This window comes from Barbus barbus, assembly GCF_936440315.1.
Source record: "Barbus barbus genome assembly, chromosome: 30".
In the NCBI taxonomy this organism is placed as follows: Eukaryota; Metazoa; Chordata; class Actinopteri; order Cypriniformes; family Cyprinidae; genus Barbus; species Barbus barbus.
The window spans coordinates 26,163,330-26,181,353 of NC_136758.1; the positions used below are offsets into that span (position 1 = coordinate 26,163,330).

The 18,024-nt window shown below is 35.0% G+C and overlaps 1 protein-coding gene across 9 annotated transcripts in view; it reads left to right on the plus strand.

Annotated features, from left to right (window-relative positions):
• Positions 1-17,101, plus strand: part of LOC306850389 (SAM and SH3 domain-containing protein 1-like) — a 95,703-nt gene extending 78,602 nt beyond the window's left edge. For 5 of the 9 annotated variants that reach the window (XM_079385997.1, XM_079386005.1, XM_079386003.1 and 2 more), the window contains 15 exons: positions 293-330; positions 904-990; positions 1,082-1,194; positions 2,219-2,320; positions 4,683-4,815; positions 4,974-5,368; positions 5,488-5,562; positions 5,698-5,841; positions 6,219-6,351; positions 7,909-8,078; positions 8,160-8,369; positions 9,043-9,193; positions 10,364-10,495; positions 14,443-15,197; positions 16,118-16,432. In XM_079385997.1, coding sequence (XP_079242123.1) covers positions 293-330; positions 904-990; positions 1,082-1,194; positions 2,219-2,320; positions 4,683-4,815; positions 4,974-5,368; positions 5,488-5,562; positions 5,698-5,841; positions 6,219-6,351; positions 7,909-8,078; positions 8,160-8,369; positions 9,043-9,193; positions 10,364-10,495; positions 14,443-15,197; positions 16,118-16,303 — 2,824 coding nt within the window. In that variant the 3' untranslated portion in view covers positions 16,304-16,432. Of the gene's footprint in view, positions 1-292; positions 331-903; positions 991-1,081; positions 1,195-2,218; positions 2,321-4,682; positions 4,816-4,973; positions 5,369-5,487; positions 5,563-5,697; positions 5,842-6,218; positions 6,352-7,908; positions 8,079-8,159; positions 8,370-9,042; positions 9,194-10,363; positions 10,496-14,442; positions 15,198-16,117 lie in introns of all 9 variants that reach the window. The other 4 variants (XM_079385998.1, XM_079385999.1, XM_079386004.1 and 1 more) reach the window with 1 other exon arrangement.
• The last annotated feature ends 923 nt before the right edge of the window (positions 17,102-18,024 follow it).

Below are 18,024 nucleotides of genomic sequence, written 5' to 3' on the forward strand. Positions count from 1 at the left end.
CGGTCGCTGTAAAACCCCTCCGGTGCGTGAAAAAGCCTCCATTGTTGCAGTGAGGTATGGTGTGGCGGCCACCAGCAGCAGCATGTGTCTTTATGCGCTCTGACAGACAGCTGAGTCTAATCCACTGCCCCGCAGTTAGGACACAGACACATTCCTAGAAATCAATGGATAGGGGCTTAAAATGAAGAGAATAATGTGGGAGAGCAGGTGAGATGAGACGCGGTGTGATCATGTTTTGATGAGACGCTTTTGCTGGAGTTCATTTGTGTTTTTTTTTGTTTTTTTCTTGCAGGCAATCAATGAACAAGTCCAGCTCTGAAGACGGATCTGGTAAGTACTGTATAAAAATGAGTAAAATCAGGGTTTACACAGTCAGTGGGAGTATAAGGGAATTTTAAAATTGTGATTTCAAGGCCTGGAAAAGTCAAGAGTGAATGTACAATTTTCTAATTAACATTTTTGTAATATTCTAGTGGATAAACGGTGTTCTTTTGTAGATACCCTATAAAATTATTTAGAAAATCTTATGAATTCATGATTCATTGGTCAAAAGATGTAACACCTACTCATTATTTATTATGCTTGTTTTCCATGTCTCATCTTCATGATGGTTTAACCCTGTTTTTCCTTTAGTATCTATTGGAAATAATTGTTTTTTAATTACTTTACAGAATTTTTAGGTCGAAAGACTGCATTATATGATCAAAAATACAGTAAAATCTTTAAAATTATGAAATAATATTACAATTTCAATTAACTGTTTTTTATTTGAATATATCGTCAAATGTAATTTATTCCTGTGATTAAAAACATAAATATACATGTCCAAACTTTTGACTTATATCCTAAAAATCTCAAGAAATACTTCTTCAGACATTCATTGTTTAAAACCGTTTCTAACAGCAGGAAAATGGGACAGAAAGAAAAACAAATCGTTCTGGCAAAACTTCCGCAAGGCACAGAAAGGGAGCGTTCGAGCGACACTGAAAGGTTCTTCACCCATTTCTAATCGCAATTCCATTTGATCTTTATAAAATATTGCTTTAAATAATACGCATGACCTTTGACCTCTGGTTCACAGGAGAGGATCTGGGCTTCGTGGCCAGTGAGATCACGATGAGTGATGAAGAACGCATCCAGCTGATGATGATGGTGAAGGAGAAGATGATCACGGTGGAGGAGGCTCTGGCTCGAGTATGAAAGAGTTCACAACCTATTTTACTTCCCTAATGTGATGCATTTCTGAGATGGGCAGTGGAGGACCGAGTCCACAAATCAAGTATTTGAGTAAAAGTACAGATACCCTAATAAGATAATACTCCAAAACAAGTACTCGGTGTCAATTTTAAAAAAAGTAAAAAAAGTAAAAAGTACTGATCATTAAACTTTATTTATTCTAGCCAGCACTAGAATGTATAAGCAAACTGTTTTATTACCAAAACTTGTTATATACTATCAAAACGTTAAACTTCAATATACTAAAATATCAAGTTAAAGTACTGATAATTCAACTGTGAAAAAATATATATTATTTTAAATATTAAGGGAAACAAAAATTGTGTAAATATGTGGTAACAAGCAGTATAAAAATGCAATGTACAGATGTCACAAGGGGCAAAATGCATTAACATTTTAAAGGAACGCTATACAAATATGCTAGTTTTATATCATTGAAGTCATGACCTAAATGTGATTTTCATTTTGATCGGATCATTGAATCAGTGAGTTGGTGACTCAAGAACAGCAGGAGTCAGATCAGTCTGATTCATGAATGAATCTTTGCGAACCGATTCAACGGGTTAATTCAAAAGAATCAGCTCGTTCCTCACTATCGCAACTCAGAGTGGCAATTTCCTCCGTTCAAAATGACAAGGAACGATATATTTATGAAATGTAGAGGAAAAAGTATATTATGCTTTGTAATGTAGAAAGTAAAAGTTTCCTAAAATACAATATCCCAAGCCCATTTTGTCCAGATCGCTGAATCAGTGAGTTGTTGACACAAGAACAAAAGAATCGCTCGGTGCAATCTAAGAACCAGTTCAGCAGATTCATTGGAACGAATCAGCTTGTTTATGAATTGAATAAAGCTATCGTGTCTCAGTGAAATAATGAAAATGTTTTTGTTGTGGAGAAAAAATGCCAATATTATGCTATTATGTTAATGTCCACCACTGAGGATTGGACATTGGGTAAGATGGTTTTTTGGCTCCCTCAGCTGAAGGAGTATGAAACGCAGAACAAGCAGTCCAACAGTGCGGACACGACCGACTGGACCGACACACCCAGTCCCTCCATGACCGAATCCTCCTACTGTAACGTAAGTTTCCCAGTCACTTTCTGTGTTTGCTAATGACAACTTCTCGTGAAAATCCAGCTCTCCCCCACGTCCTCCTGAAGCATCTACGATCTGTGAAGTGGAAGGCGTGAATATCCATTAGCCGTGTTTGTTGTGATGAACATGTTATTGGCGGATCTTCTGTCTACAGACACTCACAGCACGGTTTTCACCGCTACCCACGGGATTTGTCGCCTCTCCATCCCCCCGTCATGTCCTAGATGTGATCCACGGCCCCTCTGGGCCTCCAGGCGGGGTCCCATTCATCCCCTCAATGCTGTAACCCCCCATTGTGCATTTTTGGCCAGTTGAATGCAGGACTGCACTCTCTTCAGCGGCCCACAGCTCTTTTGTGCAGGGATTGTGTGATTAAGGCGCTCGGATGCAGGATCCATTCCACCAATTCCACTGGACAGAGCCACCGTTTGTTGCATGCTAAAAAAAAATGATATTGGGCTTTTGCACTTTAGTTGTTGTGTTTGAAAAGATAAGTATTATGATTGCTTTTAAGGTCAGTGATAAGAGCAAACCATTGAGACTTAGTATCTGTTCAGCATCTGCATTGTTCTGCAGTGTTTAATAAATGTTTAATTTTTCACAAAATTGTTTGCTGATATTTATACTGAATTTCAGAATATATTGTGACTTATTAACTAATGTTATGATATTACCCTATTTTTTTGGTTGCATGGTAATATCAATGCTTTTTTCAACATGCACCTTATTAATCCTATGGTATTCTTTAAACTACTTAGTTTGGAGTTGGTAAGATTTTAAATTTTTAAATAAGTCTCTTATGCTCACCAAGGCTGCATTTATTTGATCAAAAATACAGTAAAAATTTGAAATATTATTATGATTTAAAATAACTGATTTCTATTTGAATATATTTAAAAATATAATTTATTCCTGTGATGCAAAGCTGAATTTTCAGCATCATTACTCCAGTCTTCAGTGTCACATGATCCTTCAGAAATCATTCTAATATGCTGATTTGCTGCTGAAAAAACATTTCTTATTATCAATGTTGAAAACAGTTGTACTGCTTCCTATTTTATGGAATTGTGATTTTTTTTTTTTTTTTTTCATGATTCTTTGATATGTAGAAGGTTAACATAGAACATATAGAAAAAAAATAACTAATTGAAAACTTTTATGACATTATAAATGCCTTTACTGACATTATTGATCAATTTAATGCATCCTTGCTGAATAAAAGCTTTTATGTGAGGAATTCAGCATGCTGAGACATCCGAGTTTCCCAAAACGTCCAAAATATGACCAGTTATTACAGTATTTTCATCGATGACAATAGTTTGACTTTCTCTGCTTGAATTTTACAGATGCCAGTTGCGTAACATCCCACCCGCTGAAATAGTTCAGTTCTAAAGACTCGCACACAAGAGCCGTTTATAGCAGACATTAGCAAACGCTCCGAATCTAATGGTCTCACGCTGACTGGATTTGACATTTCACCGGGTTTATTTCAGGGCCTGTGATGTTTTATGGGTCTGAAGTGTGGCTAGAGCCACGCATGTTTAGCACCTGCTGTCAGACACATGCTATTCTGCATTATAAGTATGAACCGTAAATGATGGGGTAATTATACTCGAGATGTGTCTGTCTCCACTGCATGTGGTTTCTGAGCCCACAGCCATCTACCGCTAAAACAGATGATTCTGAGAAATACAGGCTGCTCCACCTGCTGAAAATAAGCCAGAACTGAGTCCTGCACCCTCCGTCTCTGTGATATTCTGGTCTCTAGATGTGGCTCAGTGTGTGTCTGTGGGGTTTCTTCACCTTTGTTATGGTCTAGTAGGTGAAAACGGTGTGTCTGATCACTTCATCGCTCTCCTTAACAACACATGATCTGAGGAATCAGTCCTGTCTGGAGCACAGTCGCTGCAGGACGAGTTACTGTACCTGTTGAAGTTCATGAGTTTGAGTCTCTCTGTTCAGTTCACAAGTCATCTATTTTTATAGTTTCCATACGGGGGACTTTTGGTTTACCATATGCTAAAGACCACTGAATGTATGTGGTCAATAATGAGTCAAAATATTTTCCATTGCATGTAAAGTCTCTGCATGGACCTTTTACCTTGTATATGGTAAACCTGTCTTTTCTTTTCTTTTCTTTTCTTTTTTCTTATTTGAATTCATATAAAATGTTTTATTTTTATTTGTTTTATGTATTTTGTTTAATATTTTATTCTGTATTTTATATTTATTATTGATATTTTATTTTATATTGTTTTGTTTTTATTTTATTTTTTATTTTTCTGTGTATTCATCAGTAGTAAGTAAGCTATACCCTAACCAGTTTTCTCTTCCTGATCCCATACAGTCGAGAGAACAGTCAGAAGACGAGCTGGATGAGTCCGTCACCTTTCGTCGACTTCATAAACTTGTCAATTCAACTCGACGCGTGAGAAAGAAGCTTATTAGAATCGATGAGGCTAAAAAACATGGCTCAAAAGGTGAGGGATGAATGCATTTCATAAATCTACACCTTCATTTGATGGACTACAAAGCCAAACATTAAATTATTAACTAGCATTTGCACTTATTAATCGTTTACACTAAGACCCAGGATGTGTATTAAGGATCAACTAAGTTTTCATGTTCTCCCATCTAGACCCTGTGAGTCCTGAAGTGCTCCTGTCGGGCGAAGAGGGCGTCTCTCTGTACTCTGGGGTGCATAAACGTCTCGCCGTGTCCCAGGGTGACGGTCTGAGCTCTGTGCTTCATGAACAGCTGTCTCTGGACAGAGACTCGGACAGTCTGACCACGTCTCCCTCCTCCAGCAGCTTAGACACCTACAGCAGCCACAAGCTCTTCAAGGCCTTCAGTAAGTCCAGCAGCAGTCAGGGGCTGGAGCCCTCGATGGGACCCTGCGAAGCTGTTTCTGGGCTGGACGCAGGCAGCGGATCCTCCTTCTCTGAGGCAGATGGTGAGGTCGAGCCCAGGTTGTCCCGCTCCGTGACGGATGGGGAAATGAGACGAGCCCTGAGCCCTTCTAATTACCATGGAGTGAGTGCTGCCACTGCATTTTTATTTCTATTTTATTTTGATGTATTAATTTATTTTAATTGTATTTTTTATTTTATTTGTATGATATAGTGCTTTACTAACTGTTGTTTGTGTCACAGAGGACCTGCAGCTTTGGAGGATTTGATCTCACAAGCCGATCTGTGTACATGAGCAACAGCAGCTGTGACCCCACAGTAAGGACACATCGTAAACGTGCAAATTAATTCATAAAATCTATTCCAAATGCATTCACATCTATTTATGACAGACATGTCATTATTATCATTTGAGAAGATTAAGATGTGCATAATGTCACGTCTATCCTCCAGAATGAAAACGGTGATATCAGCATGAGAGACGCATCCAGATCTCCAACACCTTCCCGTATCTCTCTGGGGAAGAAGGTGAAATCTGTTAAAGAGACCATGAGGAAACGCATATCCAAGAAATATAATTCCTCTCCATCGGAGCAGGTGATTGTTTGATAAAGATTCATTCATAATGCAAGACTGGAAAGACTGTTGATCTTAGCAGTTCAAATATAGCAGATCTGTCCTTTTTGTCAAAGCAGAATGCAGAACTTGCAAAGACTAATCGTGAGTGATGGTTGCTTACTGGCCCAAGTCGAGAGTTTGCCATTTTTTCATCTACAAAACAAAATTCAGGTTGCTTGCTCAAAACTTGCTTTTGACTCCAATATGAGCAAAAGTAATAGTGATGCAAACACCACTTATTATTGAGCCAAATTATATTTTACCATCTTACAACACTGCTTCATTTGTAAATATGTGGCGCCCTCTGTTGGCAGTTGTATTGAGTTCAGTGTGTTGTTGTTCTCTGTGACTTTCAGTCAAGCCCAAGCCGAGCTCCCAGCAGCCCACAGTCTCCTCACACAGACACAGACTCTCTGGAGAAACCCAAACTCAAGGCCGGAGGATCAGTGGAGAGTTTGAGGAGTTCCCTCAGCGGACAGAGCTCCACGAGTGAGTTTATCTGCTTCACCATATACTTTTGAAAGGCTTGTTTGTGAAAATGTCAGACAAAATGTAATAAAGAAATATAGGCCTTTGTTATTTAAACCTTATAAAAAAAAAGATATATATATATATATATATATATGTGTGTGTATATGTGTGTCTGTGTGTGTGTGTATATATATAATATGTATATGTGTGTGTGTGTGTGTGTATATGTGTGTGTGTGTGTGTGTGTGTGTGTGTGTGTGTGTGTGTGTGTGTGTGTGTATATATAAGACAAATATAAAACCATGATCATCATTAGAAACAAATGGCCATATTATTTTTTCATTAAAATATGAAAAAACTGAAAGTTGCAGTGTTGACTATTGTTGATTATTAAATTAACAATTTACAACTAACTGAAATAAAATAAGTTTAAGTAGAAGCACTAAAATTACTAAAACTGAAATAAAAATATATTAAATCTAAATAGAAAAATGTAATAAAGACAAAAAATATGAATAATAGATATGTATAATGCATAAATTGGTATAATTAATATTACAAATAATTTTCTCATTTTGAAATGAAAATGCAATGTTGCATTGCCAACTAATAGAAATTCAACTTTGAAGTACTAAAATTACTACAACTGGAACTGAAATAAAAAATGAAAACAATTCAACTAATATTACAAATGTTAAAGCATAATAGAAATAAAAAAACTAATAAAAACGAAGAAAGCACATAACAAAAATTACTAAAACTTACCAAAAAGTATTTAACCTGTTTAAAAGTCTTAATAAATAATTGTTTATATAAAATGAAGTGACGTTTGGCCAAGTGTGGTGAGCCATACTCTGAATTTATGCTCTGCGACAGAATAGATTAGATTAGAATAAATTAGAATAGATAATATACAGCCTGCTGGTCATTATTGTAAAATAAACCTTTTAGGGTGATGTTAGGATCATTTGAATTTGTGATACTGACTAATTTGTTTTTTACTAATTACGCAGCTGCTTATCAAATAAATGTATATAAAATATGCTAGATAATAATATGCTAGAAGAAATCAATATTGGGTAACACTTTAAAACAAGGTTCCATTTATTAACATTAGTTAATGTATTAACTAACATGAACAAACAATGAACAATGCATTTATTAAACTTTGTTAATGTTAGTTAATGAAAATAGAGTTGTTCATTGTTTACTCATGTTAGTTCACACTACATTAATGTTAACAAACACAACTTGTGAATTTAATAATGCTGAAATTAACATGAACTGAGATTAATAAATGCTAACAAGTATTGTTCATTCTTAGTTCATGTTTACTAATGTTGTTAACTAATGTTAATACATTTTATAGGTCAGCATCATTACTCAATAATGTTTGACTGAATTTGACCAGAAAGCTATATAATAAATATAGATATTCAAAAAAAAGAACTATGGTGTTGATATAACTGTGGTCCTAAATGATTACCATATTCATATACACTATGGTATTTCCATGGTACTTTAAAGAGTAGCAGGTTTTTGAGGGTAGTTTTTAAAGCAGGAGTTGTTTTGCAGGCGGTCAGACGGTCAGCACCACAGACTCGTCCACCAGTAACCGTGAGAGTGTGAAATCAGAGGACGGTGATGAAGACGAGCTGCCCTACAGAGGACCCTTCTGTGGCCGAGCTCTGGTTCACACAGACTTCACCCCGAGCCCGTATGACACCGACTCCCTCAAGCTCAAGGTCAGACGCCTGGTCTCTCAGAAATACACTGACCATCAGCTTCTGTTGCTCTGCGTCTGTAGCATGTGTTTGCTCTTCCAGAGAGGAGATCTGATCGACATCATCAGTAAGCCGCCCATGGGCACGTGGATGGGGCTCCTCAATAACAAGGTGGGAACGTTTAAGTTCATCTACGTGGACGTGCTGAACGAGGAAGAGGAGAAACCCAAACGCAGCGTGAAGAAGAGGAGGAAAAATCGCCCTCCTAAACCGACCTCTGTAGAGGAGCTTCTGGAGCGCATCAATCTCAAAGTAATGCAATAACGCTCTGTTCAATTAATCACATAATTATCTGACACTTTTTGATGCAATATTTTAATGGTATAGTATTACCATGTTCACCACAGTCTTATTTTAATATTATAAATATACTAATATATATTATACTATTTTTATTAATTGTTTGAATTAGCTTTTATTTTTAAACTGTTTTTATATTAATTTTTGTAAATAAAATGGTCATTTTGTTGTATACTTCTATTATTTTTTATTTGTTTTTGTATATAACTATTTAAGTTTTTAGTGTAGTTTTAGTTTTTATTCTTTTTTTTCCAGTTAGTAATTTTTGTGACTCTTTCAAATAAGGTTCCTTTAGTTAATCTTAGTTGATGCATTTAAGTAACATGAAATAACAATGAGCAATACAGTTGTTACAGTATTTATTAATTGCTATTATCGTAAATTAATAAAAATACAAGTGTTCATTTTTAGTTCAAGTTAGCAGAGGTCCAGTAAATAATATTAACAGATACAGCCTTTGATTTTAAAAATGTATAGTAAAATGCTGAAGTGAACATTAATGGAGAGATTTTTTAATCTAGTATTTATATTTTATTGTGTTTTAGCCTCTAAATTTTGTATTTCAGCAACAAAACTGAGTTTTAGTTTCAGTTAATGATCATAAGCCTGCTTTACTGTCCCGCAGGAGCACATGCCTACGTTCCTGTTCAATGGTTATGAGGATCTGGACACGTTTAAACTGTTGGAAGAGGAAGATCTGGACGAGCTGAACATCAGAGATACTCAACACAGAGCCGTGCTGCTCACCGCCGTCGAGCTGCTGCAGGAGTGTGACAGTGAGAGACACACACACACACACACACACACACACACACACACAAACACACACACACACAGAGAGATAGAATAGTCTACTGTTCTCACTGATTTAACTGTTTTAATATTGGGTCACTAAAAGACGTTGGTAGTTGTATTGATTATAAAAGACTTTCTATAAATCTTATACCACCATTTACAGTTTAGGCTTGATTTAAAACTTTTTTTTGGCCAGTTGTGACAAAAAGTGACAGTAAAGACATTTATAATGTTACAAAAGATATTAAAATGATTTCTGAAGGATCATGTGATACTGAAAATTGGATTAATGATGCTGAAAATTCAGATTTGCATCACAAAAATAAATTAGATTTTAAAATATATCTAAATAGAAAACACTTATTTTAAATCGTAATATTTCACAATATTACTGTTTTATTGTATTTTCAGATCAAATAAATGCCAAAAACATTCAAAAATCTTACCGACCCCAAAACTTTGAACGGTAGTGTAGTGTATTATATGTATTTATACCATTAGTATTTATCTGTTATCAAATTTATACATTTGTGAGTTTCTCAAAATGGAGATTAAATACTTCATTTAAATATAAAATAAGAAATATAATTTTTTTTCCAAAATTTACAAAAAATTCTATAAAAAAAATTAAAATATGATTCACTTAAATGTTAAATAAAAATTTAATTAACTAAAGCAACAGTTAAATCCATGACATAAAATGTGTGCTGTGTATATTTATTATGTATGTATATATAAATACAAACACATGCATGTATATATTTAAGAAAAATATATTGTTTATATGTTAAGTATATTTCTATATAATATAAAATATAACAATATAAATATAGAAATGTAAATATATGTAAATATTTTCAAAATATATAGGGTATGTGTGTGTATTTATATATACATAATACATATACACAGTACACATACATATATTATGTAAACAAAAACTTTTATTTTGGATGCAATTAATCGCAAATAATCGTCTGACAGCACTAAAATTAATATGATCTATATGCATTGCAAATATTCATTATAGGCCAGATGCGACATTCAATTTTATATTAAAAAAAAGAAAGTAGTTATGATGTTAAATGCAATCTTAAAAAGCTGTAAGTTGCTCTCACAGGCAGCATATGTTGTTGTGGTTTGATCTGCAGGTTACAGTGACCCGGAGCGCGAGGGATCGTCCGGAGACTCTCAGGAGAAGCTTCTGTCGGAGAGCAGCGTGCCTCCAGCGGACTCTCCTCGTGACTCGGGCTGCTACGAGAGCAGCGAGAACCTGGAGAACGGTAATGACAGCCTTCCTCGTCTGTGACTCTCCAGCCCTCCTCTTCCTCCTGTCTGTGATCTCTGCATGAATCCAGTCAGATCTGCTTTCATTCCTCTCTCTCTCTGCTGTGAGGAGCACTGGGACTTTCACAGCATCTCATCCATGTTTCCGACAGCTCGGCATCAGTTTCTCGTCATGTGACTCTGCGTTGAGATTTCACTTCAGTCCATTTCCATTTGAGAATGGCCATTTTTTCGCTTGCTGAATTTGTGTTGAACCAAAAGAGTGAGGACGTTTGGTCCTGAATCAATATTATTCACTGTTACAGCTGAAATCTGATCACATAAATGTTCATTTGCTTTGGTTTAGACGAACAGAATAATTCTAGTCCTAACATGCTCATGTGAATGTGAAGTTGACCATGTCATTTTTTTTTTTTTTTAGCTTGTGATTGCGAGACGTTGCTGTTTGTGTGTGTGTATATTTTTCTAGTAAAAATGATGCACAATATCTTTAGATGTGCCTAAAAATCATTTGTGATATGCAAACATATGAGACTAAAGTAGATATATTTACAGTCCAAAACAAAACGATACATTTTGCTCCACAGGTAAAGACAAAAGATTCAATCAGAGCTGCGCTGACATTAAAATGTGTTGAAGTTCAGTCTGAATGAAAAGATTGAATCTCATGAAAACATTTCACCCCAAAATCTCTTTTTCAAAACTACAAAATTAAATGTTGTTTAGAGAAAAAGCCTCTTTTAAAGTTAATTTTGTTTGAATTCTTTAATGTTATATCTATTAAACACATTTTCCCCTCACATTTACCTGTAAATGTGCATGTAAGTGCTAAATGAATACATGTAAATGCAAACTCTCATTACAGTAATGCATCCAGACGTTTTAAATGGTTTTAAATGGTGCTTGTCATTACAGTAATACTATTTTTAATTAATTAGGCAAAAAAGCAGCTTTTGAGACACCTTAATACATTCATTCTAATTTTAATATTAATTTACATAAAAATAAAATGAATATAAAAATTAATCCTGACAGTTTCACGATTCAAAACGTTCATGATGGTCCTAAAAGTAGTGCTCAGTTCTTTAAGCAAAATATAACTTCTGATTTTGGGATTATACCGTATATGACCCCGAAATGTATTAATACAGATTTTAATAATTTTATTTTACATATACAAAATATCATGAATTAAATTAAAATACAAATATTTTTGTTCATATTATTTAATCTGTAATATTATTAATTTATTTATTGTATTAAAATGAATTAATTCTACAATAATGTTTTTGCATTATAGTAATTTGGAGGGTTTTTTAAACGGTTTGAAGGGGGCCTGTGTTTAATTCCCGATATCTCACAATGTAAAATGTTCATAATGCTCCTAAAAATAGTGTTTGTTTCTTTAAGCAAAATATAATTCTGATTTTGGGATTATATATGACCCTGAAATGTTCTTTGCAGGTTTTGTGAGATTCATCCAAAATGTCTTACATGTTCTTTGCAACTTTGGCTAAAAAAACCATGTCCATGTACATGGATCCGAGCGAAACTCTTGTGAGGGGTCACGGGACTGACGGCGGTTGAGCTCTGTCTGTGTCACTGACCAGTTATTGTCATTACAGAAGATATGGAATAAAACGCTCTATGATCTACTCATCTGAAACGCCTGCTTATTCCTGTCCATTTCTATCCAGAATCTTCTGCTCTCTCGTAAACTATATATTTCATCACTTTGCATAACATGCCAGTTTCTCTTTGCATGCAGAACTTTACACAAGTCTATGATCTGTCTCAAGTAAAATACACTACAGCTCCGATGTTTTGGGTCGGATATTTTTGGAAGAAATTAACAGTACCAGTAGTGACAGTGAAGACATTTATAATGTTACAAAAGATTTCTGTTTCAAATAAATGCTGTTCTTTTGAATGCTCTGTTCATCAAAGAATCTTGAAAAATGAAAATCACAATTTTAACAAATATTAAGCAGCACAACTGTTTTTCAACTATTTGCATTTATGAATAGGCTACATTTATTACATCAAAAATACAGTAAAATCAATAATATTGTGAAATATTATTACAATTTAAAATAACTATTTTCTATTTGAATGTATGTTAAAATGTATTCCTGTGATGCAAAGCTGAAACATTACTCCAGTCTTCAGTTTCACATGATCAGAAAATCATTCTAATATACTGATTTGCTGCTCAAGAAATATTTCTGATTATCAATTTTGAAACCAGCTTTGCTGCTCAACATTTTTGTGAAAAGCCTGATTTATATATATATAATATATATATATATATATATATATATATATATATATATACACACTTAACATATATATTTTATGTTATTCATTATTTATATACAGTCAAATATTATATACTATATTATGAAAATAGAAAAAATAATAAATACCAATTATATTTATATGTACAGTGCCCTCCATAAGTATTGGAACAGTAAAGACAAAATTGCTCTGTTGGCTGTGGAGTCAAGATATTTGCAAATATGATTAAAAGATGAATATGAGACAAAACTACAGAATGTCACATTTTATTATTAGCCGTTTCAACACATACATGTTTTACCAAATAAAAAGAACAGCACTTTTAGAGTTCATCCCACTCATTGATGTGAGCATAAGTATTGGGACAGTTGAACATAAGGCAGATATAAAAGATTAAAAGCTATTATTTAGTTGCAGATCCCTTGCACACAATCACAGCAGTGAGTCTGTGACCCATAGACATCACCAGACTCTTGCTCTCATCCTTTGAAATACTTTTCCCAGCCTTTAATGCAGCAATTCCAATTGTTGCTTGTTTTGGGGAGTTTCTGCCTTTACTCTCCTCTTCAGCTGTGAAATTCATGTTCAATCAGATTTAAATCTGGAGATTGACTTGGGCAATCCAAGACTTTCCATTTCTTTGCCCTTATAACTTCCTTGACTGAACTGGCAGGGTGTTTTGGGTCATTGTTCTGATGCAATATGAAGCACTTCCCAATGAATCTGGTGGCATTTTCTTGAATATTGGTAGGCAAGATGGTTTTGTACCCTTCCAAATTAGTTCAGCTACTGTCATCATACATTAAGTCATCAGTAAAGTTGAGAGGGCCTGTTCCAGAGACAGCCATGCATGCCCATGCCATGACACCACCTCCACCATGCTTTACAGATGAGGCTGTATGCTTGGGATCATTTGCAGTTCCCTTTTTTTTCCACATTTTTGCTTTCCCATCACTTAGATAAAGGTTCATCTTTGTCTCATCGGTCCATAAATACAGTTCCAAAACTCTTCTGGCTCACCCTTTGAGCTCTAAATGACTTCCTCTTTTCTTTTAGCATCCAAATTGCTTGCTTTTCTCTCAAAGTCAGCTACCTCATCTTCATCCTGGTCATCATCGAATGCAAGATTCAGAATACAGAAGTAATGGATATAACTGATACGACACATTCCCTGCTTTTAATATCTGAAGAATTAATGCAACAGGACACAGCTGATCATTTAGAAAGACCTGTGAGGCAACTGCTCCAATACTTATGCTCACATCAAATAGAGGGATGAAACTCTAAAAGTGCTGAACTTCTAAGCTGGTAAAACATGTATGTGTTGAAACGGCTAATAATAAAATGTGACATTCTGTAGTTTTGTCTCATATTCATCTTTTAATCATAATTGAAAATGTCTTGACTCCACAGCCAACAGAGCAATTTTGTCTTTACTGTTCCAATACTTTTAGAGGACACTGTATACACACGCACAAACAGACACAATTTATTATAACATTATAAATGTCTTTACTATTACCTTTGACCATTTATAGTGTATAATTTAAAATAAATATATTTCCTGTTGTTTCATTCCAAACTCGTATAACTCTCATATTTGTGTTATGTTGAATCACATCTTCTTTACATGAATCTCTTGTAGGCAAAAGCAAAAAGACGACTCATTTAAGCAGGTCCTCGTCAGGCTTTGAGTCCAGCCATCTCTCCTCCCCTGAGTTTCCCATCCCACCCCTCTGCCATTCCAGCAGGTTAAACCCACAAAAAAGACAGGACGGTCCACTTCCACTGCAGATCGACTTCATCAAGAGTCTTCATCTGAGGAGAAACCACAGCATGTTCAGAGGAAGATTCCTGAGTCGCAGTTGTGACGCGCTGGATCAGCCGTCTACTCAAACTGAGCTTAGGAAACTTTACTTCTCAGTAGAGGAACTTCATCTGCAAAGTCCTGAGAGAAAGCAGCCGGACAGCTCAGAAACGGTGTCCAACAGTACTGAGGAGAATCCAGGTGAAGGTCAGGAGAACCTTCTCACACCTGACGAGTCTGAAGTGATTGGAAACGGAGCTCAGCCATCCTCCAGCGTTTCAGTGGTGGAGTATGATGAGGTGCCTGCAGATGATCTTCCTCCAAGCACACAGCGCGTGAAACCACCAGTTCCTCCGAAACCTCTTCCACTGCCGTCATTGAAGGGCTTTGACGCTGGCTTCGGGAGAAAGGAGGTTCATACAAGCACATCTAAGTCAAACTCCTGTCCGGAAGTTCCCAGGATCTCCAAGTCGCTCATTTACAGACCTGCAAAGAAAGTTCACTCGGGGAAAACACCCTACCTGGAGACTTTAGTGGAGGAAAAGTTGTGCTCTGATGGCATCGACCTCACAGAAGAGCCATATTCTGACAAGGTATATCTGCCTTTTTTTTAAACTTGATTTAATTATGTATATTAAAGATAAATGGTCTATTGTCTTTTGGTTAACGTGGGGATGTTTGAGCATTTAGACTGAAAACATTTGAACAAAGAATGTGGACATGATTAGAAAAGGATAAATGGTCTTAAAAACAGTCACACTTGTGATCTTTACTGTAAAAAATGACCACCATAGGAATGGGGGGGGGGGTATGAAAATAGAGCAGTTTGTGGGGGCAATAAAGTCTATAAATCATCTGATAAAAAGTTGAATTTTGTAACTTAACTGCAATTAATTGTTTACTGTAATTAAACACTGTAGCTAATTGAAAACAGCACTAAATGTTTTTTCTATGATTTATATTAAGAAATAAACCTTATATATTGTTTAGTACTATGAAATACCCTCAAAATAAAAAATATTAAATTATAAATATTGTTGAAAGAAAATATAGTACAATTGTTTTATTTAAAAAAAAAAAAACACCAATGAAATGAATGAGGGGGAATTAATCAAATATATAAAAACAGCAATTTGGGGGGCATATAATTTGTTGTCTGTCTAAATATATGCAAGACCCATATATTCTAAATATTGTATTTTAAATGCTTTTGCTCATTTTTAACCAACAAACTGTAGTACCTATAAATATATATTTTTTGCATTATTTTTATAGAAATAAATGGTGAATATAGTCCCATGACTTTCCCTTAAAATACAAAATATTAAGGAATAAATATACTGAATATAAAACATATTAGTCCAAAAAGTTATGCTTATTGTCTACCCTGTTGACTTCAAAGGATTGAGTAAGATTGCAACAATATCACAAAATATAAACACTCTAGTTTTGAATGGGCAAAGATCAAATTTTATTCAGAAAAATGTGAATATTCTTCATTTCTGTTTTTCAGCATGGCCGTTATGGAGTGCCCTTCTCTCTAGTCCAGAGATATTCTGAAGATCTGGACAAGCCTTTGGGTGACGTTGCAGTCGTGATGGATCAGACTAGAATCCGCCAGCTTCTGAAGCAGCATCGTATAGCAGTGAGTCTGTCAGCTGATGAGTGTCACTTACACGGTCTGGACAAATGTGTCTGACTTTGACTTTCTTTCATCTCTCACAGATCCCACTGAGAAGTTTGTCAGAGATATGTGTGATTCCTTGAACACGTCGTAATGGATTTCAGAACTGTGTGAGATGATGGAAAGCACATAACTGACAAGGGCTGGAATGATAATGGAATTTAACTTGCTTTTGTTTCAGCCGAATGTTTTTTCCAGCTAGAATTTGTCCTTACCTGACTTATTCTGTCCTTTTTAGGGTTTAGACAGCGCAGTAGAAACTGAAATAGTTTGGTTTTCATATGTGGCTGTGTTTTGAATGAAGTCACTGATGAGTGATTTGCTTTGAATCTGTTTTTGATTTCAGTCTGTAATGGTCTAAATGTAATAGTCCCTATTCAACTCTTTAGGAGGTTGTGTGAACCATAAATGTTGCCTTTAAAAATGTACATATAATAGTGACTCTGCGTGGAAACCTAAATTTGTTGTAATATGTTTTGGATATATTGGATAGACCATTATCATCATTTTTTTTGTTGTTATTTTGATTTTTTTTTTTTTTTAATCTGCTGAGACGAAGCATGTTTTCTGTATGCCGCATTGTCTTATATTATCAATAATGTTCAAACTGATTTCAAAGCATATTTATTTTCTTGCTGTAATATAGGATTTATTTTCTTGTAACATTTACCCATTTTAATCTTTAACATTCTGTTCTGAGATAAAGAAGGGTTCTGGTATTTTATGGACTAATGCAAGTTGGTGTGAATGAACTGTGAAATGGATTTTCAGAGACAAATGTGTTTTAAAAACTAATAAAGTCAAAAAGCTCTAATTCGTTTATTTCCATAGATATTCCATTTGACTACATAGGCTATATTTCTAAGAATCAGCATATAATTTGCTGGAAATGTAAGTTATGTAATAGTAGGCACGTTTTACCATTTTACTCCATGGGTGGAGTAACATGCCCCCCAGTCTGAAAAATGCCATTTGCTTTAAACATGTACAGCAAAATCAGAGTACAGGCAGTTTTAGCTTGAAATTAAAAAAATAATATAATAATTATGAATTACAAAATTATAATAGCTTATTTGAAAAAAAAATGTTAGCTGATGATAACTGGCTAGCTAACTAGCTACCTGATGCTAACTTGAGGTAATTTTATAATATAAAGTCCAAATATTTTTAAACTAGTTACAATACATTTGATGGAAAAAAGGATTTGATGTTCAGAACAGAATAACTACAGTAATTGCCCATTGCCCCTGGGGGTGTTTACCTATAATTAGGGCTGTAGTCAAGTCCACCTTTGTCGAGTCCAAGACCAGGACTATCAAGACCGAGTCCAAAGAGGTTCGAGTCCAGTCCAAGTCCAAGAGGTTCGAGTCCAAGTCAAGTCCAGGTCCAAATGACAGTCAAAACAGAGAAAGAAAAAAAGCATCTTCTTCAAAACCACATACTTAACTATTGATAATTTATGTGACACGAGAGACAGCATATCTTCTATTCTAAGATAATATTTTTGCATTATTATTTGTAATGATCTAAAAGCATGTGCAGCAACACTGTAGGATCAAATTAGGCTATTTTATTTACTTTAGGTTTAGCAATTTCACTAAAGTCGCATAAACTGAAGTGCAACTTCACATTTTCAGCATTTTTATTAAAGTGTAACAATCACATTCTGGGCTTCCAATGGAAAATATTACAAAGAACGAGCAACATGAGTGTAAAAATAAATCAACATGATCCCA